Here is a 22,126-nt window from a genome sequence, read left to right as displayed (position 1 = left end):
GCTCAGTTACGGAAAAAAAAGAACTTTAATATTAATACTTCTGATAGTTGGAGCAATTAAAGCCTCCATTTAATTACCAGGGCGTGAGTGCTTTGGCACTTATCCTTGATGTGTGGAGCTGTTTCTCAAGGATTAACACTGTGTTTTTGTCCAGATGAGATGTTAAAGATGCACTCTCGCTGTTTAAGTGCAGTATTTAATATTTACACTTTCAAGTTGTTGTTGCTGCATTTCCATTTGTTAAAACTGGACTTTTCTGTTCCTGCTCTCACCTCATGTGTGTGGAACTGCTCCTTCACCTCCTCAACGTTGTTGGAGATCGGAGGCTGGGCCTGAAGTCCATCCTCAGCTGACAGCAGCCACGTCAAAACCTTCAAACGCAATGAACAGAAAGGTATTAAAGTGAATGGTATTAAGCTCAAGCCGCATCAAAATATATAATCATGGAAATTTTTTTGTTTGCCAGGAAACAGGAAGTAGTTTTCAGAGTCCAGTAAAGAACTGGTAGGCTTGCAGTCGTGTATAAACTTACTATTCAGCCACCCCTAACCAATGCCCACAAGCAGAAACAGTTGCAGTGGGCCCAGAAATACATGAAGACTCATTTTCAAACAGTCTTGTTGATGGATGAGTGCCGTGCAACCCTGGATGGTCCAGATGGATGGCCACCATGTCGCAACAAGGTTGCGACATCAAGGAGGTGGCGGAGTCGTGTTTTGGGCTGGAATCATGGGGAGAGAGCTGATAGACCCCTTTAGGGTCCCTGAAGGTGTGAAAATGACCTCTGCAAAGTACATAGAGTTTCTGACGGACCACCTTCTTCCATGGTACAAAAAGGAGAACCGTGCATTCCGTAGCAAAATAATCTTCATGCATGACAATGCACCATCTCATACTGCAAAGAATACCTCTGTGTCATTGGCTGCTATGGGCATAAAAGGAGAGAAACTCATGGTGTGGCTCCCATCCTCCCCTGACCTCAACCCTATTGAGAACCTTTGGAGCATCCTCAAGCTAAAGATCAATGAGGGTGGGAGGCAGTTCACATCAGAACAGCAGCTCTGGGAGGATATTCTGACATCTTGCAAAGAAATTCAAGAAGAAACTCTTCAAAAAGTCACAAGTTCAATGGATGCAAGAATTGTGAAGGTGATATCAAAGAAGGGTTTGATTGAAATAGCTTTTGATTTCAGTAAACATGACCTCCTGATGCTGCAAATTCAACAAATGACCATTTTCAGCTCTTAGCAACCTATCAGATGTTTGGAAACTCTGTTGTGTTTAATAATCTGGAACAGTGCATTTTGAGTTTTTAAATTTTTGATCGTTTTCATTTGGAGGTTTGTTCAGTTAAATTTGAATTATGCTCTAACTGTTGATGACTTGAAAATTATACTTATTGTCGTTCGCATCGACTATTTAGGAAAATCAGAGAAAAAACAATTGCATAATAATTTGGAATGCAGTGTTTAAAATTACTTCTTTTTAGATCAGATGGACCACCCCTGAGGGCCTTACTCAAGAAGAATTACTTGGATTTTGCAGAATTTTTCAAAACTGTTATTAATCATCTCCTTTTCTCATTCATTGTGCTACGATCCATACCTCTCTCATGTTTAAAGTTATTGAAAAAACTTCCTGTTTCATGGCAATTTTTCGCGATTTGTTTCTTCACCATGAAACTTCATGTTCCATGGTGAAACTGTATTATTTGATTTGACTGGAGCTTAATCTGACTTGAACTCACTGGCAGTTGTAAAGAGGCTATAACCATGACAACTTCCATTTTCCATGTTCACATTACATGCTTCTGTGTCATGCTCCCTACTTTCTTTTCTGAACAGATTTCTGCCCTTAAAACAACTTCAATGTAGTTTATTTTATTGCAACAATAATATACAACCGGTTAAAAATGTGTATTTTGAAATTGGTGTGGCCAGACCACTCATAACAAAGCTCTCAGCCATCTTGCACAACAATCAAGCGATTCAGGCCCAATATCAGCTTGATTACCTTGTGGTTTTTACTCAAAGTCCCTTATTTATATCAAGTTTTTACGAAGATTTTAAGAGGTGAAAGAATACATATTCAGAGGTCAGGCAGGGTTTTTTAATTCATGCAATGCTGTAACAGGCTCTACGCGTTTGGTTTATTTACACACACACAAAAAAAAAATACAGAATGTCACTAAAACTCATTATTCAACAGAAAAGGACATTTACAATACATCCACCACAAGACATCTCTCAACTTTATTAGCAGTATACCTCTTCCAGGGCGGCCTGGTAGCTCTCCAAGCTGGTGGAGCCTGGAGGCAGAGGACTGAGGCCCCGCTGCAGCTCCTCCTGGCTGGGTGTTAGGAACTGGAGTAAAAATGGGAGATAACAAGGAGAGATTGTGGAGAGAGATGAGAGGAGAAGTGGAAGAAAAAAGGACGTGGAGAGAATGGAGAAAAGAAAGAATGTAGGGGAAAATAAAATATGAGAAAGGGAGCAGGGAGGTAGAGAGGTGAGTGGAAAAAAAACAAGCAGACAGCATGAGAGAAAGGTTGGAGACAGAGACGATAGAGAGAGACGAGGAGAGGCCTGTTAGTGTTTGCCATTACTGGTGCTGACAAGCAGTCCTGGCCTTTGTCCAACCTTAACAACTTGTCCTCTTTCTCTCTCTAGCCATATCTCTTTGTGTGCCCGCCACTGATGTGGACACTAACAACTTCTCTCTTTTTATCTCGGCTCCACGCTCCTCCTCTTGCTCCATTCTTCTCGCTGGTAATAAGGTCCTGAAAAGATACACTGGGCCCTTCCATGGTGCTGATAACCGTCCAGCCTCCATCAGCACTGCTCTTTCTCTTTTGTTTCACAAATACAGTCCACAGAGACTCAGACACAGGTAGATTTTGAATCTTGTTATGGGTTAAGAAGAACATAAACACCAGATATGATAAGTTGTGCTTGTAAAGCATAGTTTTCTGATGCAATCTGAGGACAATGTGTTGTAAAATGTCAGCTCAGTTCTTCATTTCCTGGAGAGAAGAAACTTTGTTGCACTGAGACAGCTTTTTATGCCAGGTTCTGCTTTACATCCTGCATTTCAAAGAACAGTGGGTGTGCTGGAGTAAGGCTTATCTGACAAATTATCGTTTTTTCCAGCTAGGCCTTTTAGGTGCCAGCCAAGTCTAGAAAAGCACCCTGCTGGTACTTTAAATATTTGACTCTGAATACTTTACAGCAGAGTTTGAGTAAATTATGGGCAACATTTAGTCACGCAGCGCAGGGTGACGCCTTTGAAAATGCATCTGAACATTCAGAAATGTCATGTTTTGGAATCGAAAGGATACATCAAAAACGTACAAGACGGGTGGCGGCATAGAGGCTGTTCTTAGTGTTTCTGATGCTTTGGTATTGAGTTGAGACAAAAACATTTGCTGCTTTTGTAAAAAGAACTGTATTAAGAAAAAAATTACTTTATAAGCACCAATACGACAGTGAGATTGGATTCAAGTCCCGACTTTGACTTGGCCACTCCAAAACCTTAATTTTTTTTTTCCTCAGCCATGCAGAGGTGGACTTGCTGGTATGTTTCGGGTCACCAAGAACACTTGAGCTTCAGAGGTGTCAAGTAACTAAGTACAAATATGCTATTACCTTACTTAAGTAGAAATTTTGGGTACCTCTACTTTTCTGGAGTAATTATTTTTCAGCTGACTTTTTATTTTACTTTTCTACTCCTTAAATTTTCAAGCAATTATCTGTACTTTCTACTCCTTACATTTTAAAAATAGACTTGTTACTCCTATTTCAATTCAGCTTGTTTTCATTCCAGCTTGTCATCGTGAAAAACAAAACAAAACAAAACAAAAAACAAAACTTATCCAGATAAATTGCACCATCCGGATAGAGTGAATTTAATTGTGATTGGATGAGATGTATAAACGTAATACCATTGCGACACCCTATCGGTTTGTGCGCAATCCATCGCACCTGTGCACATGACACAAATCACGTCACACTCCAGCAAGGAAATAACAGACGTATGTAGCCTAGAATGAAGATGTCCGTGGCAGAGACTTAAGGGAACTCAAGTGAAATGTCCCAACCAAGCTAAAATGCGTTCATTTTCAATGGGCATAAATGCGGCTGAAAAAGGTGCATCCCAAATTTTTTCAACATTAACATTTTAATATAACATTATAGTCATTATGGCCTTTAGAAAAAAGTTTTTGGAGGAGGTGGGGTAGTGCACTATAGGCCCCTGTGGCATGGCCTAAGCTTTTGTCCTTAATGGCATTTTTTTCCCCCCTACATTACTTTTACTTTTATACTTTACGTAGTTTTGAAACCAGTACTTTTACACTTTTATTTGAGTAAAAAGCTTGAGTTGATACTTCAACTTCTACGGAAGTCTTTTTAAATCCTAGTATCAATACTTCTACTTGAGTAATGAATGTGAATACTTTTGACACCTCTGTTGAGCTTGAGGGCATGAACTGATGGCCGGACGTTCACCTTCAGGACTTTCTGGTAGACAGCAGAATTCACTGTTCCATCAATCACAGCAAGTCGTCCAGAATACTTCTCCAAAAGTCTTGGGGATCATCAAGATGTTTCTTGGCAAATGTGAGACGAGCCTTTGTGTTCTTTTGTGTCAGCAGTGGTTTTGGCAACTCTGACCTTAACTGAGGAAAGTGAGGACTGCAGGTCTTTGGATTTTGTTCCACTCCTGGGAAGGTTCACCACTGTTCCCAGTTTTCTCCATTTGTGGCTAATGGCTCTGACCCTGGTTTGCTGGAGCCCTGAAGCCTTGGAAATGGCTTTTTTTACCTTTTCCAGACTGATACATTTCAATCCCGTTGTTTCTCATTTGTTTTTGAATTTCTTTGGATCGTGGCATGATGTGTTTCTTTCTGAGATCTTATAGCCTACTTCATTTCGTCTGACAGCTTCTATTTAAGTGATTTCTTGATTCAACAAATCTGGAGGTGATCAGGCCTGGGTGTGGCCATGAAATTAAACTCAGCTTTCCAAGAACTGTGGTTAATCACAGTAAACTTGTGATTTAACAAGGGGGGGAACTACTTTTTCACATACGGACGGATAGGTTTGGATTTTTTCCCCCTCAATGAAAACAATAATCATTTAAAAACAGCATTTTGTATTTATTTAGGTTGACTTTGTGAGATATTAAAATTGGTTTGATGATCCGAAACATTTAAGGGTGATAAATATGCAAAAAAAAAAAAAAATCAGAATGAAAAGAAAATGCAAAAAATGTCCAAACCAACAAGCCTCATTGTTTCATTATTAGTCTTTTAATGACCTGATACATGAGTAGTAAGAAGAGAGGAACAGCATGAGCAATACCACTTCTTAAGCATTAAATATAACACCTTTCTGCAGGGAGATGTGATTATTTAGAGACTTGGTTTTATGGACATTTTTTGATTAAAACAGACAAACAAGGACAGAAAGTGCAACAGGTGAGCAGCCAACATGCACAGACAGAAGGGCGTTTAGCGTGGAGTGTTAGCACTGCGAGACACGGACCTGATCAGTAAAACGCCTCCTCTTTTGCTCGGGCGACTTGACATATGCAGCCTGGGTGTAGGCATAGCTTTTATAGCGAGGCTGAGGGGAGGGGCTCCGCACTCTGCCCTGAGCCACACTCACTGTGATCTGAGAGAGAGACGGAGACACAGAAGAGGACAGAGAGAGAGAGAGAGAGAGAAATGTGTTGGTGGGAGAGCAAGAGAAGACAGGCGAACAAATGCAAAAACATAAAGCCAGAGGTCCAAAATAAAACAGAAAGCAGACGCAGAAAGGTCCGGGGAGAGAGAGGTGATGAGACAGAGGCAGAAAAGAAACATGAATAATCACACATAAAGCTCTGTTTCCATCCAAATGTCAAGCTAATTTTAGTTGAACTTTAGAAATACAGATTAGCTGCATTTCCATTACCAGAATGTCGAAAAACACATTTACGAGAAAAATGAAAGACTCAGAATTTTATTTTGGGAAAATGGTAATTTTCTTTCATTTCAGCAGATGTTACAAGTGTTGCCTTTTTTTCATGTTGTCTAGAGGTGAAAAATAGTAAACCAAATCAGGCATCTTATTCAGCAAAGGGAGGTTTGTGTAGACATGAATCAGCCCGTAAAACCCAGAGTCACACTAACTTACAATCATTCACGTATTTACATAAAGTTTAACGATGCAAAGAAGAATTTGACCACACTTATAAGAGAGGGAGCAAGTTTAACGCCTACCCTATCAATCTGTAGGATCCAAACCTATATGTTAATTATAGTTTAAAGTGTTTTGGAAATAATTTGTATATTAAAACAAGACAGAGTGAGGAATCAGCAAGAGGAAACTTAGGAAAGTTCTATTCCATCTCTAGATTCAATTAAATCATTAAAATAGTTTGAATTTCTTTGACAACAGGCTCACAGAAAAGGAAAATCGTCAGTATATCTACATGTACAGTTAAGTTACACCATGATGGAAGCAGGTCTGCTTCTGGGAGAGCAGATGGCTATGCCAGCTTCAACCCAGTTACTACTTCCTGTTACCCTGGCAACAAGTCAGCCAGCTGTAAACTGGTTTTATGATTGATGCTGGAAATCTGGACCAGTTGAAAGCTCAATGCTGAAAATGTTGAGCTTATTTAGAAGACTTGGAAGATGGTTTGGGTTCGACTGAGGTGTAAAGATGCAGAGTAAATCAAACTGCATTATCTGCATGTGAAACTTTGACAAATTTGCCTCAGGATGATATTTATCAGAATTTGTGTTCACAAGCATTTTAAAGCTGATTTTGTCACAATGCCCAAGGTTAAAACAGTTTTGGGTTTTAATTAGTTTTTGTTTTTCATGTCATTTTTACCTTTTGTTTTACATTTCAGGTTTTAATTCGTTTTTCCTGCTAGTTTAGTTTACTTGTTATTTTCTAGAAAACTGAAAATACATTTCAGTTGTTTTTACAAGTTTTAGTGTTAGTTTTAGTTTTTCCAGCAACATCAGATACCCGTCAGGGCCAAGACCCAAAAGGGCTCATCACTTTTCATTTCATTTATTCAATTTTGATGTTTATATACAACTTAAGACCAACTTTACCATTGTATGAAGTCTTCTCCAATCAAAGCAGTTAGTTTTCTTTTTTTGAAATATTAGTTTTTATGTAGTTTTAGTTAAATGATTTTTACATTTTAGTTTTAGTTATTTAGTTACTTTTAGTTAATTACAACAACCTTGGCAATGATATAACAATTTGAGGTAGAGTGTGGGATATTAATCATTTAGCAGAACAAACTTGGTAAAAATTAGACAGTTTTAGAAGTACGCCCATGTTTAATCACCTGAATATATATAATTTAGGGATACGGGATATTATTGGTATATCAGTGTAGGCAGATATTAGCTATAAAAAAGTGAATTATCGGTATTAGCAGATATGAAAATTTCGGCCAATATTTACAACCAATGTTTTGGTTAATATCAGTCGTAAACACAAATAATCTAGTGGAGTATTAGGCAGACCTACCTCAGCTTAAGTCTTGTTCTTCAATCGTCATCATTGTTTACACTTTAAACTGTGTTTGAAGGACTTAAATGTGTTAATTTGTGTATCCTTGAACTTTAAATTATTTGTTTTGAGGAGGATGAAAATGTAGGTTTTTACAACATTTAAATATGGATATCAATATCAGTATCGGCTTGAACGAATTTTTAAATATTGGCATATATCCAGTATTGTATATCTATATATAAATTGTTTTATTTCTATGAGTTTAATCTCAATTAAAAAAACCCTTATATATAAGGAGGGTCCCCTCGATGGACTCTGCTATCCTGGATTTTTGTACTTTGCATGTCGTCTACAGTGCCCCAGAAGGGACTGAATACCAGCTATACTTTTTTTCCCCCCACTAAAAATTCCACTGGCGGGTGAGATGTTGCTGATAGGCTGTTTGCAATCAGATGGGCCTGTATGCAAGATGGGATGGGACAGCAATTAGGAATGAATGGGAATGGAGGAAAGTTAGAACTTTAGAGCTCTAAACGGATCTCTACGCTGCAGTGATCAGAAAATTACTACATACATTTCCACAGTTTAACCAGTTTACTTGATGTGGGGATCAATATCACAAATTAGTCCTGCAGACCTGCTGGCACTGTCTATCCAGATGAAGGGAGACAAGAGTCTTGAGGAGTCTTGAACTGACCTAATGTATAAAGAAATCCTTCATTTTATCACAAACTATTTGAACTGAAACAGTGATATGCTATCAACCCAAAAACCTTGTGGGGTGTTATACAAAACAGCTCTTTAAAGTTAGCCAATATAGCTAATACAGCTTTTCCCAAAGTTTATTGAAAATTTCACTCCTTTCAGGACCCAAAAGTAGCGTAAGAATTTACAGTGGTTTTGTTTAGCACTTTGAACACTTGACGTAATGGTGAACAGCTCTTAACATGGCCTTTAGTAGCATTTTTCTATGCAGAAATCCCTTCTTGCCCCCCATCGGAAGTTCTCCAAGCAAAAGCCGGCTATGGACCATGAATTAGTTCAATCTTCTTTATGTAAATTAACTATCAATTATATTAAAATACACACTCATTTTGAAAACTTTAAGTCTACATAACTACCAAACAGAAATAAGTAGAACAACACAGTGTGTTTGTTTCCTTTGCTGACTGTGTTGATGTACAGGTACGAGATTTTTGTGTAGTAATCTGTATCAGATCTTGACTCTGACGCTTAAAGCCCTCCTGGATGGAAACTCAGTAACACGTACAGTGAGGCTGACATGAGAGAGAGCAGACGTGTTATACAGAAGACAGAAGCACCGAATCAAAGCTGTTGTTGTTGTGAGCAGCTCCTGTTTAACAAACCCTGTCCAGCTCCTGTGCCTCATCCACATCCATCCAACACATCAGCCGCTCTTTCTCTTCCTGCTGATGTTTCAGAGTTTCACATGCTGTTTTTTCTCCCCAGGGAAACGCAGATCTCGAGCCTGTTTGGCATAAGAATTGGCTTCACACTCACTCAGATGTTTTTGTATGTTTATTCCAAACTAGTAAGAGCTTTGTTCGACTGCAGAGCTCACGACTTTCTAGCTTCAAAAGAGCATACTGATTTTAAGTTCCCTCAGATCTCGCTAAGTTTCACATAAAACTGAAAGAATTATGCATCAAACTTAAAGCAAAATGGCTGCTAAAAAGCAATGAAAAATATCAGCCCTCTTACTGCCAAGAAGCAGGTCAACGTCCCTGTCAACAACTTCCAACATTCTTTCACTCTTTGTTGGGTTTGTCACAACATCATAATTTAGAATTTCTATACAACACTAGTTTGAATCAAACAGTATTGATTCCTGTTTCAATACAACGGCAATAAATGCATTCATTTAAAGTGAAGACTAAAATATTAGGACTTTTTATTAACCAACATTAGACTAAAATGCCTATAATGTGCCTAAGACTTAAAGTTATTTTCTTCTAAAGACTAACAGTACATTTAAAATAACTGCCAAAATTAAGACTATAGTATATCATAAGAGCAGCAGTTGTGGCGGTATTTGACCTACAAAATAGAGATTAAATTACATGTAAGTTTGGTTAAACTGGTATTTCAATCAGAGTTAACGTTAGCCAACTTTAGCCACACTCATCTAACAAATCACATCAATTACACAATCTAAAAAAATCATGTTCAGTTTTAACTCTTGTTGTTTTTTTCTTACCTTAACCTGAATATGAATTTTTGCTGAACAGATCTTCCAATAAGTCCACCAGGAACATCACAATTTACAAAAACAAGAGCTTTTAGTGCTATTTAACCCTCCAAGGTACCCCCCAGGAAAACTTAGGACCCTTGGGACCCAACTGGGTCCCTGCAGAGTGTAATGTTTGGGGTGAAGTTATTAGTGCCTTGTATATGTCAATAAATTATAACAACATTGTTTTCGTTGCATTATTATTTTGAGCAATAAAGGTTAATATCATAAACTCACACCTAGTACCCTTGGGACCCAAACAGGTCCCTCAGAAAAAGTGCTCGAAAAATCATATCAAAAAAAATATTTTTTTCCACTTTGAAAGCTTAAATCTTCTCAGCTTCAACCTAACGTTGCAAAGCAGATGGATACGCCTGTTTCCGTGTTTCTCAGTGGCGAATCCATCTTGCAAAGCTACCCATCTGAACCCATCTGAACTGTTTGGGCCCAGTTAGAAAATGACAGGACCAATCAGTGACAAGGGGCAGTACTTTCAGGCATGGCAGAGTCGTGATGTAAACAAGCAGCAACACGAGGCAGGTGCAATTATGGTGGAAGAGCTTAGCGTGGATGCTGCTAAAGCGCCAGTTTTTCAGAACGTGATGACATTTCTTCACTTGAAGAAGAACAAAGAACAGCAGTGAGTTGTTTTCTTTTCAAAAACAACAAAACTCATGTACCGATATGTCTAAAGTCGCCATGGTTTGCGTTTTTCCTCGGCAGCTGTGCACCTTGGTAGCGGTGTCACATGTTTTGTTGAAACACATCCATCTGACGTGTCAGTTTAGCTTCAACCCTAATCAGAATTGTATCATTTTTATTATTATAATTATTATTATTATTATCATTTCTTTATTTAATTTTTTTTTTTTTACAGTTTTTGGCTATTTTTAGTGATGGAAGCCTCGATTTTCATAAGTAAACCACTGATTTTAAAATGCTTTCCAAACAGGAATTGCAGGGTGGAATGGTTTATTTTAATCTTTATTTTAGGGATTTTTTATGCTTTCATTATCAGAGGAGAACAGTGGATAGAATCAGAAACAGGGATGAGAGAGGTGGGAAGAGACGTGCAGGGATACCGCAGGCCGGATTCGAACCTGCGCTGACCGTGCACATGGGGAGTGTCTTAAACCACTAGGCCATCAGTGCCCCAACAGAGTGGAACGTTTGGGGTGGAGTTATTAGTGTATTGTGTCAATAAATCTAACATGTTAACACAGACAAAAATTTAGACTATTAAAAATAAAAGTGGCTAAAAGGACCACCGGGTCCCTGGAGGGTTGAGTGCTATTAGTTATAACAGAGCATGGACTATAAGCTGTTGTGAGTGGGTGGTGATGGGTAGAATGTGTTCTTACTAAATGAAACCAGTTAACACTAAAATTCAAACGCAACATTTTTTGTGATATTAGTGTTTATGTTTGAGTTGATACACAAGACACAGTGCTGTCTAGATTAGTGAGTGTCTTCTTAAGTAAGAAAAGCCAGCTAAGCTGTTTCCCTGCATTCTAGCTGGGGTCAGCAGAGTGTGCAGAGCTGCAGCTTTTGGCAGAAGTTAGACAGAACAATAAAAGTTCACCTGAAGTGTAGGTGTGCTGCGCTCTAACTCACTCCTTCACTGCTCTGTTTCATGCATTATTCATCGTGGAGTGATAATCCTCAACCTTTCCAAATGTTTAACATGCCTGATGAAATCTAAAAAGAGTGCTTATTAGAAATGAGTCACTAATGATTCATTAAGAGTGCGGGGAACATACCGTTTTAAATGAAGCCTCTTGGATAGAGTTCACAGTTGGCTGTGCAGCCCGTGTATGGGGTTTGAATCTACAAATGTGGTATACGAGTGTTTGTGCCTTTCAGCGCTGCGTCTTCATGTGCATTAACACTTAGCGTGGACTACTCAGAGACAGAGGCAATTACATAAATACTTCATTAGTCAGAGGATGACTCATAAACTACAGAAAATAGAATCTGAAGTGCAACTCAAAGCAGAGTCATTATGCTGCTGATATATTAAAAATGTTTGGAGTTTAATGAGTCAGCTGGTTCTCTCATTGAAAAATTGGTCACGCTTGAAAATGCCATTTTCATCTAACTGTGTCACATCAGTATAGGCAAAATAATAGAGATGCAAACAGTCATTCATCCAAGTTTGCTTAGCATCCATCTGTCAGCACTTCTGTGCATCTACACCATTCTGTTTGTGGTGTTTAAACCTGGTTGCCAGGGTTTACTTCATTTCTGAACATTACCAAGGCCAATACAAAAGTTTGCTGGAGTCTTAATCAATAATCATGTTAAATCAGTGTTAAACAATGGTCTAGTGGTGGGCTTTCCATGGACATATGGAGTGGCCTGTAGGGGGGTTAAAGTACACCCTCCTGAGCCATTAGTGAGACACAAGGGTTCCCTGGGGTCCTCCCTCAGGAAATTTTGAGCGTCCAATTCCCTGCATTTCGGGGAATTTTTAAGCAACAATCCGTGGCCGGATTTTGATTATGTAAATGGAAAAATTCAACACTGTTTTCTGGCTTATTTCTTTAACTTCAGATTTAGCCTCTTTGCAAATGAGAAAGGTTTACTCTAGAAATGTCATCATTTAGGGCTAATCAGTCAGTTAACTGACTTAATCAGTGTTCAGTATGTGCTTTAATTGTATATGATGGCTGTTTCTACAAATACATCGAAACATTGTTTTTTTTTTAAATTAGTGACTGTTGTTCCGGTCTTATAGCATTTTATATGAACAGGGTTGCTAATATGATACGCTATCGTTACTCCTTAACAATCCAATTCTCTATTTGGTTGAAAGATGAGACAACATATCTCACTGTACTGCATTGTATTGTGTCATTATCCTTATTACTGGCAGGTCTCCCTGCATGCGCACTTTAACCTCTGCAGATGATCCAGAATGCAGCAGACTGTCTTGTCTTCAACTAACCCCAAACAGCTCATGGGATGTGGGGCATTAGAACGTCTTTCCTGATGTTGCCATGGCAATTTAGGGCATTGTCTGACAGTTCACAAAGTAAAAAAAAATACCCCAAAGTTGTTTATTCTGCTTGTGTTTCTGCTCTGACTGTGGGAGTGTCTGAAGTCATACAACCAAAATATCAAACATGTCAGAAATCTATCTGACTAGTCAGGAGCAGCTGGTTGGGCTGTGATCGGGTTGTTGTCGGCCGTCGTATCCTCCTGTACACAGCACAGTGAATGACGCCCGGTCCGACTGAAAATCGGTGCGACTTCCAAGCAAGTCCTGCGACGCCAAATTCAGCTGTCTAGATCAGTGTTTCTCAACTGGTCAAGCCTCAGGACCCACCAATATCTCTGTTGACAAATCACAACCCAAATTTCAAAAAAGATTTTCAGCAATGTATGTTTAATAAATCAAAATGAAATGTTTTACACCCCCCTTTTTTTTGCTTGTGTTGTACTTACTCTCAGATGAACATCGCTTTCAACAGAAGTGTCTGGTAAATGACATTAACATTGTAAAACATCCTCATATCATGTATTGCTTGTATCGTATTGAACAGTACTATATCATCTGCATTGTGTTGTATCATATAATATTGTATCCTATTGGTTTGTATCACTAGAATCATGTTGTATGCCTCTTACTTTCATGTGGTTTTCCCAGACAGGATAATTCTGAGGTATGCTAGGTATGCTGTATTTTAAGGCACTCATGTAAAAGAAATCCAAGGCTAGTACACCAGCAGTAGACTAAATCTATAAAGGCCAGACTCCTCCTTGTCCACATACTTTTGGGCTTAAGTCACATCAACTATACAAGGTCAAATTTTTACTCTATAATTCCTGAAATATTTCTAGAGTTTGAGCTTTCAGAGTGTAATATTTTACACTTACATCACACAGCACTCAAAGAGAACAGACACCATATTTCAAAAGCTACGCTCTTATTTTGGAAGGACAAATAACTTTTAATTGACGACTGATTCTCCCGCTTGTTTGACATTCCCTGGCTGCCTTTTCGGACCGCCTCTGCATCGCTAAAACCAAGTCAACCATTCCACCACGGGCATCGTAAAAGTTTAATCTCTCCCCGTCTCTGCTTTTTCTCCCCAGCCATCAATCTCCCCTTTCACCTCCGTCCTCCTCCTCTCTTTTCTTCCTCTCCTCACCTGTCAGTGCTCCTTGTCTGTCCTCGGCTTGCGTTCTACCCCCTTGCTGTTTTTCCCTTTTCTCTTTCAAGGTGGATTAGGCGTTTCCTTGCTGCAAAGAGCAGAAAGCCAGAGGCGATCCAACCCTCGAATCAAGCATTTCTCTTAGCACCAGGCAGGTGGGGTTTGAGTGGAATATGACACGAGAAATAATGGTGCAAAAAGCTGACTCCTTCTAGTTTTTAGCAGTCTTCTTGAACTTTGTGTTTAGTTATTTTTCCCTGCATTTTGTCAGTGAAAGCTGGAGTGTTTCCTCCTCTTTGGGTCCCAGGTGGTGGTGGTATGGTGTTGATGTAAGGAGGTGGTGACAGCATGGCTCTGATGATGACAGATGAGAGGGGAGGTAGATAATAGCCGCTGTCAGTTACTCTTTTTTCCCTCCTCTCGTCTCTCGTTTTATTGCCGTCTGACTTGTTCTTCACACTCCCTATTTGTCTGCTCTGTCTCACTCTTCATTGTGCCCCTCTCTACCTCTTCATCTTTCTGTGCATCTTCACACCTCCTCCACTTCCTCTCTTTGTCCTCTTATCTTTTACTTCCACTTTTCTCTCTCCCTGGTCGTCTTTATACCTCTCTTCGTCCGTGATTCCCTGTAGACGAAGGCCTGCAGTTTCTCCCGGCTCTCAGACAGAGGGCTGATGTAAGGAGGGCTTGATGTGGCCATTAAACTGACTGAGATAATAATATTACCAGCCATTACTTCAGGAAGCTCTCTCTATCCTGCTGCGATTTGGCGCGATAGCATGACACTGACCTCAGCTTAACTGGGCTCTAAAGGTCAGCGCTGGTAGAGCTCATTTGTGCCTCCACGTTCTTTATTACAGCTCCTCCATTCAGAGTTTCTGTCTCATTTTCATCCTGACGCTCACAAATTACAGGTGATGACTTATGACTAAGGCAAACAGGGGGCTACATCTCGAGCACGCCTAGTAAAGGCTCACAGGCCAAGTGCACCAGGGTCAAGGAGTGTTATAGGTCGGAGGTTCTGTTTTGAACAAAGTTAAACAATGTGGAAATCTTTGATTTCATATTCAGACAAAACTTTATAATCCATGCGTGTGCCCAGTATCTGACTACGCTTCTAAAGTTCGGGTTTCCAGCAACATCAAAGTTGTAATTCTGTACATCAAAGAGCTATTAGGTCTTTCTTTGGTGTCCAAAAATACACATCAGCCCAAGCTGAGAGTGGAAAGGGAGCCTCCAAACATCAGACACAGACGTGAAATACTGCGGCTGTGGAATAGACTCATGAAGATGTGTGATCAGAGACTCACCAAAGAGACATTCAAATGGGACATTATTCAGTGTCATCCCGACACAGTGAGTTGTAATCTGTGATTTATTCAAATAATGTCATTTATTTTTCAAAAAGCCTACCTTGCTACATTCAGGAGATAAAGAGGAGTGTATTTCTAACGTACTGAGAAAAATTATCTATTGGTATGTGGTGTACATGGAAACTACAAACTTATTGTCTTATAACCAAAGTTAAAAAGTAGAATTAACTGTAAAGTACAATTTAACATGAAAACAAATAACTCTCAGGCTTGGTAGGGTTAGGTTGGGGTTGCGGTGGAGTTAGGGCAGGTTAGGGTTAGGTTGAGTAGTTAGGCAGAGTAGGGGTAGGTTGGAGTTAGGGTAGGGTAGGGTGGGGGGGGGGGAGTAGGGTAGAGTTATTCAGGGTATGGCAGGGTAGAGTAAGGCGAATAGGAGGGAGTTAGGGCAGGGAAGGGTAGGGTAGAGTTAGGGCAGGATAATGAAGTGTTGGGCAGGGTTGGGTGGAGTTAGGGAAGGGCAGGTTTAGGTTGGAATAAGAGCAGGATTGGGTAGGGTGGAGTTAAGGTAGGATTAGATTGGAGTTAAGGTAAGGTAGGGAAGTGTGGAGTTAGGGCAGGGTAAAGTGTGGTGGAGTAAGGGTAGTACAGGGTTAGGTTGTGAGGTTAAGCAGAGTTGAGTAAGGTTTGAATTGGGGTGGGTAGGGTAGGGTGAAGTTATGATAAGGTAGGATGGAGTTAGAGTAGGGCAGGGTTAGTCTGGAGTTAAGGTAGGGTTGGGTTAGGTTGGAGATAGGGCAGGGTAGGGTAGGGTAGGCTGGAACTAGGGTAGGGTAGTGTTAGGTTGGAGTTAGGGCAGGGTAAAGTGGGTATGTGGGCGACTATGGCTCTAGCTATCAAAAGGTTGTGGGTTCGATACCCAGCTCATCCAGTCACATGTCAATGTGTCCTTGGGCAAGACGCTTAACCTCAATTTGCTTCCACTGCTGTGTCAGTGGCGTGTAAATGTTTATGATGCAAATGAATGGGATGAGCTAATACTGATGGCTAATTATTCATAGCTACCTCTGCCATTAGTGTGTGAATGAGGAGGATTGGTGTGAAAGGTATGAACGTGAAGGTTGTGACCTGGGGTGTAGAAGCGCTTTGAGTAGTCAGATGACTAGAAAAGCTCGACACAAGCCCAAGTCCATTTACCATTTATCACACAAAAGGTCTCCAGGCTGCAGCAAGACCCATCTTCTGGAGGGGATTAACATTGGAGAGGTGGCTCATTCCTGCCATGAACTGTGATATAACGTTACAAGATTCCCTCCAGGCCTGGTGAACGGCCTGACAGTGGAGCTCTGCAGCAAGACCCCTAGCATTAGCAGTGCTAGCACCAACAACCTTTGATCCACTTTGCAGGTCTACATCCTTGTCATTGCTCATTGCTATGTTTAAGGTGAGTGGAACCTGACACTGCCTGTATATGACTTTATCCCCATATTCTAGATCAAAATAGTGATAAACTGTGCTGCTCCTATGAGATGCTATCGATGTTATCAGTTCACAGTTGTTTACGGCTGGTAAAGGAGTATAATGGCTGCATGGCTGTAGTCATTAACCACAGCTACAATGGTTACAAGTGGCAGGTGACTGTTGCAGTTTTCAGAATATTTAACAATGATTGTGGGTAAAAAAAGGAAAATTAAGGTTTGTTTTCACTGTAGAGTGATTCTTGGGCATATTGTTCAGCCAGCTAGTTTTATGAATCTGTATTTTATTACAAATACGCTTTACTTAAAGCAATCTTTACTAGCCTATAGGTGCACAAGCCGTGGTAATCTGTTTTTTAAGATAATATAGCTAGTTGGAACTTCATAATGTTGTGTAACTGACATTCAGCCAGAATAGAAATAGTCTGCAGGTCAATATTTTGTAAAATCTTCAGATGAAGTACTTCAGTAAAGTTTAAAGAAACATATTCCAATTATGCCACTCTTTGAGCATGTTTTTCTTTGAGAAACAACTTTGAAAAACACATTTTCAAGGTTCGAATCAAGGTGAAGGCACTCATGAGAACCAAGTGTTAAAGACGCTGCTAATTTTCAATGCTTTTTTTTTTAAACAAGTATCAATGTGTTACAGAAAATATTTACAGATTTAATTGCCTAGTTTTAACATGCAACCACATGAAAAACACAATCAAGACTGACTTGAAATGTTTTCTGTCAAACAAACTCAGATGCTCTACAGCTGAGGGGTTACAGCCTTGTGGGGGTACAAATCATTTATTTCTTCCAGTCAAAAATCTTTGTTGATAATCATGTTATTGTTAGAATTATGCTGCAGTTTCTTTTCTTAATCATGCCTTATAATTAAAGCTGTTTTGATAATCAGCTCACTGCCGTTTCCTCCAGGAAACTTGTTTTAAGTTTGTGATACCACTGAGAAGTAAATATGCTATCAAACTGTTAATTATCCAATTTATCATAAAAAGTAAACAGCTTTTTCTTAATCTCTTTAACAATGCATTTGTGCATTTGTGGCTGCTGGTTAGCACCTTAATTGTATTTGGCAGAACTGCAGGGAAAGAAGAGGTTTAGATCTTCCCTTATCTTTTTTAGTGGCTGGGAGCGATGTAAAAATGAAGTGCAGTTACCCGACCCTTCATTATCAAATTTACTCTCTGTGATATTAAACCTCTGCTGAAGTTCTTTGATTAATTCTGTTATTGGTGTTGCAGCCATCCAGAGCTGATTAAAGGCAGCTAAGAGGACATGTGAGAGCAGTGATCATCCCCTCCATTTCTTTGATTCCTTCGGTTTTTCCAAAAGCCTTCAGCAGAGAGAGGGTCCTGCTGGGAATATCACAAGCCAACTTAGTAATCTTGCTAAAGTGGCAGGTTGGCCGAATGCTAAGGAGGAGTGTAAACTCATTTTTTTCCCTGGGACTGATAATCCTGTTGTGGAGCTGATAATACACTGTGTATACCAGCTACAGTCACTGGGTTGTATAATATGCAATACCACAGAGTCCACTTGAGTGTTATTGTTTAGTGTAGGCGCTGCCACAACAACACAGCAATGATTGTAAATGTGAACAAGTATACATAAAGGCCAAGTGAGTGTGCAAAGCTAAGCACAGACACAATGCAAGCAGAGCAAAGGCTCATGGGAAATAAATCAGGACTTCTTACTGTAGCATGAGAGCGCACAGCCCTCATGATATCAGTAAACACAGACACGAGATAAAGTCAAGATGCCACTGTCACCATCATGTTCTCATGATGACTGACAGCCAGGCCAATCAGACAGGTGGCGCCAAAGCAGCACATGTTTGATTTGAAGATGGGATGCCATGCTTCTGTGACAATATGTAGGGCTCATTTGTTTTTATCCTCCCAGAATAAAGGGAATTATTTAGTTTTAAATTCAATCGCACTCTGTTAAAAATCCCCTTTACTTCTCTGACGTGATTTTTGCTTTGTATATTTGTTAAACTTTCATCTTTTGCTACTTAAAGATAGTGTCAAGTCTGAAAAATGCATTGCACCAGTACAAAAGATGCTGTCTGTTTTGAGGGGAAAAACAGCACGCAACACTTTTTCTAGTCAATCAGATGAATGCCTTTAGAGGAGATAGTCCTAGAACCCCCTGGAAATGGCTAGTTTGATCTATGTTGTTAAAAAATAAAACAAAATGGTGGACTTCCTGTTGGCTTGGCAGAATGGGTCCAAGAGGCTTTTTTGTAGGTCCTGGCATGACACATTTGCCTACTAAATTTGAAAACCAATAGGCCACGCCCACCAGCTAAAGTCATATCATACTGCTATGTTCCTCACAGGGAATTTTCCACAAAGTTTCATGGCTGTACAATTATGTTAAGCATATGAAACATACTACTTCCTGTTTCATGGTGAATAAATAAACTGCCATCACACCTTTTCACACAGACTCTTCTCTTTCAAGTGAGGTTATACATCTTGGAAACTGCCAGGGAAAATTTCAGCACAGTCTGACCAAGCATTTTGAAACTGTAAAAGGAAATTTACAAGTAGTGACTTCCTGTTTCCAGAGAGGGGCACTGTGAAATCATCAAAATTTCAGGTACGGATGTGTTCAGGCTTACTCCTGAAATTTCTCTGAGATACAATGGGGTATGCCAGAGTTATGACTATTTAAAAACTTGCGGCAAGACTAAATGGCACATTTTTGTTTGTCGCCTTGCCGAGGCCACACCCTCAAACAAAAAGACATAGATTTTGTAGTGAAGTGCTCAGCCTATGTTGATAGTAGTGAAGTACAAACACACAGCAAATTATGCTGTGTACCTTTGCTGGTCACTTATGTTTAACTGAGGAGTCTTTTCAATCCACCAGAACTCAAGGTTTGTTTACTTCAACTTTACATACTTAGCATTAGGACCAATAAGGGCGAAAAGCTGTTAAAAAGTGGTACTAATTGCCTGCTCTGGGTCACTATGCATCATAGCAGTGAAGCAACTATCCCAAATACACAATTAATGGAGGCAAATTTTGAACTGTATGAGGCCACATATACTGTGATGTGGGAACTGCACTTTTGGTAACGATGGTAGGTGTGGAAGTATTTTGAATTGGTAGTTTGGTCATACTGTATATAGCATGCAACTTTTAAGATTTAAAAAGAAATGTTGCAACCCGTACATATGTTTAATAGATAGGTACATTAAAGTATTGTAGACCTGCTGAAGATTCGCAACAAAACAAGTTGAAACTTGCAACTCCTTGTAACGTTCTGTGCTGTAAACATATCAGTTCACACCACTGCAACTGGAGGACATGATGTATGGTTTCCATAGCACTGACTTTTGCAGGGAATAAATTCTTAAATTACAGGGTAATAATTGTGTCTCTAAAGGAAAGACAGTAATTCCCAGTTACTGTTTTCCCTGTTGTATGATCAGTTGTATGATTTCTTTCAGAGGGGGATAATTCCTCTTTCTCTTTAGTGAACTTTAAAAAAAATGCTTTGCTCGCTCGGTCTTGTGAAACCTTAGATATCTGCTTAAAGCAACAGTTTTTACATAGACAGACTGAGCCAGTTCAGCATTAAATTTCCTCTGTATTTCCTCAAATGGGGTTGCCTTCCCTGCTTACGTGCACAGTTGATTGAAGGGAAAGGATACGTTTAATGTGAAAAGTTCTGCTTTGAACAAATATTTTTTGGTGTTATCAAAACAAAGTTTCCACTTCCTATTCCAATTGGTGATATGACCAAGTTCAGACAGCAGCAACATCCTAAAACAAACTTGTTGCATTGCGTATCTTTGGTCTGCACTGGACTTTAGTTGCAAGAAACTCATTTGTTTGCAGCTTTCAATATACGAAGATCTGATACCAGAATGTTGCAAATAAGTTAGGCAGAGTGTGTGAGTTTTCTATGAATTTACTCTAAAAAAGAGGCATTTAAAGTGATTTTTAGAGACTGGATTTTTGAGTAAGAGTATTCGACAGCATTGCTACACATTGCTTGTTAAGATTAGAGAGGGTACTAATGAAAAGAAGGCCGATGTAACATGGCGCAACTTGACTTGGTTTACCAAGTGTTACCTCATACAGAAAAGATGTGAAATTCCCATGTAAGATTTTACTTAAAAGCATCAAAAGCAGTGTTATGTTGGGGGTACATTTAGTTAATTCTTTATGTAATGTAGATAAATGTCTGCTTGTGAAATATTAGGAGTATAGTATCTATGGGTCACCTTTTAGAAATGTACTGCTCCAAGGTTTACTCAAACATAACCTTGTTTACATGTCCACAGCGAAGCAAAGAAGGTAAAAAAATCTAACTACAAACAGGAGTCGATCAATTTCATCCCATTTATCCTTCGTCTCTCTCCTCCTGGCAGATTTTCTCTATGCAAAACAAATAATTGTAAACAGAGTGTGTTTTATTCTTTGGCTGCATGCAAACCATCAAATCTTTATGAAAATAGCCTCAAGGAAATATTGCTCTTCACTCATTTTTCTGGCAAAAGTTGCTGTTTAACTGAAAACAATGAGCCATAACAATGTCACATGGCATCCTTGGTGAAAGCAACACTCAAACACTGTGGGCGTGTTTTTTGTTTTTGTGTCCAACCTGTTGGGAGAAACGTTGCTGGGTCTGGATCTGGTAGTGCTCTTCTGTCGTCACCCTGGCGATGTTGGCGGTGGCCACCCGCGGCAGAGTCTCCACCTCCTGGATGGCTTCCATGGAAACGCTCTGGGGGAGCACCTGGAAGAGCGACGTCACGTACATGATGATGCTCTTCTTGTCCGGGTTAGGCACCGCCACATCTGAGGAGAAGAGATGAAACATCAAATCAGTATGGATAGTCAAGGACAAACTCCTGTTTTCACTTTACAAAGGTTTTATTGACCTTTTCACAACAAAATCACTCATGGCTTTTTTACTTCAGAGACATTTTTAAGTACTTTTTGTGAGAGAAAAACAGCAGCATTGTTAAAATGCAACAAAAAAATAGAGAGGGACAAAAATCACAAAGTGAAATGGATTTTTGCAGATAAACAAGCCGGCCAGATTAAAGAAAAAAAGCCACTGAAAGGAAAATTCATTGCGCAGATGGACAGAAAAACAATTTTCCAAAAACTTTAGATGACTAAAAATTTCAAAAAGTCATTTATCAAGTCATCAAACCACCTCGTTTAAAATCTCTGTTCTTGTCTTCATTCCCAGCCCCTTCTTCTGACAGCTGTTAGACCTTCAATAGTACAAGCCAATGAATTTCTTGCAGCCATACAATTCAGTCATATATTCACTCGCAGACATTGATAGAACAGCAAAAAATGTTGATTCCTGTGGTTTCATTAAAATTTGTACAGGTATAACTTGCACGCCCATGCCCCATCTCTCCAGG

General features: G+C 39.5%; 1 protein-coding gene across 1 annotated transcript in view; it reads right to left on the bottom strand.

Moving 5' to 3' along the window:
- Nucleotides 1-22,126, bottom strand: part of dmd (dystrophin) — a 486,115-nt gene that overhangs the window by 258,767 nt on the left and 205,222 nt on the right. Inside the window, 4 exon segments of the mRNA XM_041781573.1 lie at nucleotides 273-371; nucleotides 2,268-2,363; nucleotides 5,544-5,672; nucleotides 21,349-21,545. Coding sequence (XP_041637507.1) covers nucleotides 273-371; nucleotides 2,268-2,363; nucleotides 5,544-5,672; nucleotides 21,349-21,545 — 521 coding nt within the window.

This window comes from Cheilinus undulatus, linkage group 24 (assembly GCF_018320785.1).
Source record: "Cheilinus undulatus linkage group 24, ASM1832078v1, whole genome shotgun sequence".
Classification (NCBI taxonomy): Eukaryota; Metazoa; Chordata; class Actinopteri; order Labriformes; family Labridae; genus Cheilinus; species Cheilinus undulatus.
This window is presented reverse-complemented; position numbering and strand designations above follow the sequence as displayed.